The 5000-nt window shown below is 43.7% G+C and overlaps 1 protein-coding gene across 2 annotated transcripts in view; it reads left to right on the top strand.

The window, feature by feature from the left end:
- Positions 1 to 5000, top strand: part of LOC143035046 (aquaporin AQPAe.a-like) — an 80601-nt gene that overhangs the window by 40916 nt on the left and 34685 nt on the right. Inside the window, exon 1 of one of the 2 annotated variants that reach the window (XM_076201507.1) lies at positions 3213 to 3581. The exons of the other annotated variant lie outside the window; for it this stretch is intronic. Coding sequence (XP_076057622.1) covers positions 3363 to 3581 — 219 coding nt within the window. The 5' untranslated portion in view covers positions 3213 to 3362. Of the gene's footprint in view, positions 1 to 3212; positions 3582 to 5000 lie in introns of those variants that run through there. 2 annotated transcript variants of the gene reach the window in all.

Raw genomic sequence — 5000 nt, 5'->3', positions numbered from 1 at the left:
AGTGTGTGATTCACCACGGTCTTGGATCACGTGTTGGACTCGTGATCGATAACTACCGGTATTACCCTTCCGGAAGAGAACCTAGAGCTCGTATATGGCCCGAACTATGGGTAATTTTATATACATACACGCACACTCACACATACGCGCACACATACAATCACACACACATGTACACATACAATCACAAACACACGCGCACACACACCTTGAGGCGCGGTGGTTAGAGTTCCTGGCTGTCACTACGGCAGTCCGGGTTCGAATCCCGCCCAGGGCTTCGCTGCGGGTTGTTACTCCAACTCTCGTGGGCGGGGAGTTGTTTGTGTGTGTACGTGTAAGGTCACATCATTACCCATAGATCGGTCATATGCGAGCTCTGAGCTCTCTTGCTGGAGGGAAATAGCTATCGATCACGAGTCCAACACGTGATCCAAAGACCAAAGAGGAATGGAGAAACACACACACACACACACACACACACACACACACACACACACACACACACACACACACACACACACACACACACACACACACACACACACACACACACACACACACACACACACAAATCTTTGCCCACCAGAGCTGGTGGCTGGCAACATTGCTTAGGACTTAGGTCATTCTTCAAGAAGAAGATAATACCTGTTGTGTGTGTTTTATTAGTGTGGGACAGATTCTGTCACTGGCTAGTAGTAGTAACAGTAGTAGGAAGAGAACAGTGCCGGTTGTTAGCTCTCTTTGTGATTGTGTGTGTGTGTGTGTGTGTGTGTGTGTGTGAGAGAGAGAGAGAGAGAGAGAGAGAGAGAGAGAGAGAGAGAGAGAGAGAGAGAGAGAGAGAGAGAGAGAGAGAGAGAGAGAGAGAGACCCTAGTATTAATCCAGAAAGAGAAAGTCCAGATTCCATGGTTTCTATGCTCTCCTGCCATCAGTGTATAGGGAGATAGGACATTGTTATGTTTTCCTGTCAGCTTCTTGGAGACGAACAGGGTCTCCTGGATCTCCAGACGAAGTCCAGATTCCATGGTTTCTGTGGTCTCCTGTGTATAGGGAGATAGGTCATTTGTTATGTTTTCCTGTCAGCTTCTTGGAGACGAACAGGGTCTCCTGGATCTCCAGACGAAGTCCAGATTCCATGGTTTCTGTGGTCTCCTGCCATCAGTGTATAGGGAGATAGGACATGGTTATGTTTTCCTGTCAGCTTCTTGGAGACGAACAGGGTCTCCTGGATCTCCAGACGAAGTCCAGATTCCATGGTTTCTGTGGTCTCCTGCCATCAGTGTATAGGGAGATAGGACATTGTTATGTTTTCCAGAGATGAATTGTAATATTTAATGTTATGAACTTCTTCCCCTTTCGACAGATTTGTACATAACTCTTACTTTCTTTGATGTTTATTTGGTCTTATTTATTTACACATTTATTTATGTATCTATTCGTTTATTTATTTGTACATAAAGTTCTTCGTGAGTTGAGCAAATGTGTAGTACTCAATTGTCAATGCTGTGGTATTTTATTTCGAGTTCCGAGGAAGGAAATACTACAACTGGAAAGATTAAATCTTTTAAACAAGAAACTGATTCAAGCTAAAGCATTGGTCAGTTTTAACTCCATGCGTGTTTAGGGAAAATTACTGCACACACACACACACACACACACACACACACACACACACACACACACACACACACACACACACACACACACACACACACTCACATACACACACACAACTCGTGGCGCAGTTAGTTGGTAGAGTTCCTTGCTGCCATTACGGCGGTCCGGTTTCGAATCCCGCCCAGGGCTGAAATAATTTCAGTATCGCTGCGTCGCGGGTTGAACTCCCCTCTCGTGGGAGGGGAGTTCCGGTGTGTGTGTGTGCGTGTAAGGTCACAGCATTACACATATATTGGTCATATACGAGCTCAGAGCTCTCTTCCGGGAGGGAAATAGCTGCCGGTGACGAGTCCAGCACGTGATCCAAGACTGGTGAATCACACACACAGAATGTAGATTATGTGTACATTGGCAGCAGGTTTTCCAGTGGACATATTCCTCTGAAAATCATAACAGTTTATGTATTTACTTCTTGTCGGAGCTGAATGTTTTCTGTGTATACGCGAGGTTTCGTAAACAATGCACACACACAACTGAACACACACACACACACACACACACACACACACACACACACACACACACACACACACACACACACACACACGTGCCGCAGTGGTTAGACCTCCCGGTCGCCACTACGGAGGAACTAGTTCGAATCCCGCCCAGGGCTGAAATAATTTCAGTGTCGCTGCGCTGTGTGTCGTTACTCCAACTCGTGGGAGGGGAGTTGGGGATTGTGTGTGCGTGTAAGGTCATAGATCGGTCATGTATGAGCTCAAAGCTCTCTTCCGGGAGGGAAATAGAGGTCGATGACGAGTCCAACATGTGATCCAAGACCATGGTGAATCACGTGACATCTCGCCCACATGATATTTTTCATATATATTTGCGGTATATATACATATATATATATATATAAATACTAGGAACTAAATGACTACCTCATCGCCTAGAATACACAGTATTCCTTTATGAATGGAAAATATTCTTCGTTGAAATTGTATACTCGTACTTGGAGCCTAAACTCTTCGTATTTTCATTTTTTTCGTATGTATATGTATTTTTGATATTTTGTTTGGAAATGGAGTGAGTGAGACGGAGTTGTCCCCTCTTTTTTATTTTATTTTTATTTATATATTTATTTATTTATTTATTTATTTATTCTAATTATTTATTTCTGTCTTGCGATAACGTTTGGATGTGTAACCTCTTTTGGACCAAGTCAGCTGACGACGAAAGGAATGGAAATGTGTGTGTGTGAGAGAATAACGGGTCTAGTATGTAGAAATGCGTATTTAAAAAAAAAAAAAAGGCGATGGGCATAACTTCCGTACTCTTGCAAGTCTCATTTCTCAATCTCGCAAAACAAGCAGTTGGATTTTTTTACGTTTTTACTGGCATTCCAATTAATCCAGTTGTGATCAATTGCGTGCTCACACACACGCACACACACACACACACACACACACACACACACACACACACACACACACACACACACACACACACACACACACACACACACACACACACACACACACAGACGAACGCACTCACCAGCCAATGGTAAATACACGGAGGACACTGCACGTGTCACAGCTCCCTCTTGGCTCTCGCGACGGTCAGTCACATCCACTTCGAGTGTCACTGCCTCCTCTTCGCGATTCGTCCTTCCTCGAGATCACTCTTAGTCAAGCCCTACAGCAGCCGCTGCTCCTCCTCCAGTCTACCCCTTGAAGCACCATGGGCAAGATCAACGACGTGACCGAGTTCGTAGGAGTTTCCGAAGTCACTGAGAAGGGCAATGGGGTGTGGAAGGCCGTCTTCGCCGAGTTCGTGGGAACTATGATCGTCGTCTTCGTCGCTTGCTCTTGCGGGATCTCCGGATGGACAGAAGAGTACAGGACTTCGGTGACCCAAAGCTCCCTTGCTATCGGCTACGTGGTCGGCGCTCTCGTTTTCGTAAGTATACAGAGAGCCTCTTCGGACCAGAAAGAGAGAATCACTCTCATCTCTTTCTCTTTCTCTCTTTAAAGCCATAGTTCCCATGCTGGTGTCCTGGTGTCTTGGATCAAGCCCCCAGAGCTCCAGAAGCTTCCAAGAACTTGCCCAGACAGGAAACCAGTTGCAGTCGGTGGATGCCAAACTATTCCATTCAGTAGTTGAAAGCGTCTCCTAGGCATCTGAGAAACAGTATTACATAAAACAGGGACCTTCATATCAGCTGATTGGAATCGTTTGGCAACTGTTGATTTTGTTTATCGTCGGGAACTCCCTCCCATCAGGAGGCTAGGACGGTGCCCTTGGTCCAACTTGCTGGTGGCAATCTCGAACTGCCGTCACCTCGATGTCCGTCGCAAGTAGCGACGGTCTAATTCGAGATATTGTCAGAGAGGGTTAACAAAAAGGTTTTCATAAAAAAAAAAAAAAAAATCCGACAACAATAAGGACAAATGCATAAGACGAGCTGTGTCCTGTAGAGATTAGATCGCTTAGATCAAAAGGACTCAATGCCAGTGCTTTAGTAGAATTCGGGCATAATACTTTTAAACGCTTGAGTAGAATATGGTTATGGCACTTTTTAAGTGCTTGAGAAAAATATGGTCATAGTGCCTTAAGTGCTTTAGTAGAATCCGGGCATAATACTTTTAAACGCTTGAGTGCAATTCGGTCATAATACTTTTAAGTTTGGGTAGAATTCGGTTTTAATATTTTTAAGTGTTAAACTAGAGTATTATCGGGTATAATACTTTTAACACCGAGTAGAATCTGGATGTAATACTTAAGTGCTTTAGTAGAATCCGGCTCCCAAAAATAATTCGCGTACCCCTATCCAATATAAATACAATGCAAACATATGAAAAGGATTAGTGATACAAACCTTACTGAGAAAGTATTAGATATATTCAATTACTGAAGAAAGGTACTTTTTTATTTCAAACTAGAAATGTCAATTAGTAGGATACAATGAATGCACATTATGATTTCTCATGGTAAATATACAGAACGATTGCACTGCCTATCAGGTCTTGTATCCCCAGGGTAAGGTTTCGTACCTCATGGGGGTACGAATACTTTCGAACCACTGGCCTAAGCTGAATGGAATCGTTTGCCGTTAACCAGTACAAAGCTTCTGAAGACGAAACTAAGCTTAGCTGGGGTTAACTGAGATTAGGCTTAACTAGTTATGTGAGGGACTTCCTAAAGCTGAATAGAATTACCTGGTGATCAGAGCAAATGGAGTTAGGTTAAACCGATAACTTGCATTTTTCAGTAGAAAAACAGGAGTAAAATAATCATCGAATTAAATTTGAGGTCAGTTTGTGGAGTTTAAGGTTATCCTTAAGCCATTTCTTTCCTCGTACTCTTCCTGTAGTAGGG

This window comes from Oratosquilla oratoria, chromosome 18 (assembly GCF_046742065.1).
Source record: "Oratosquilla oratoria isolate Oo_2021 chromosome 18, ASM4674206v1, whole genome shotgun sequence".
NCBI classification, from domain to species: domain Eukaryota; kingdom Metazoa; phylum Arthropoda; class Malacostraca; order Stomatopoda; family Squillidae; genus Oratosquilla; species Oratosquilla oratoria.
This window is presented reverse-complemented; position numbering and strand designations above follow the sequence as displayed.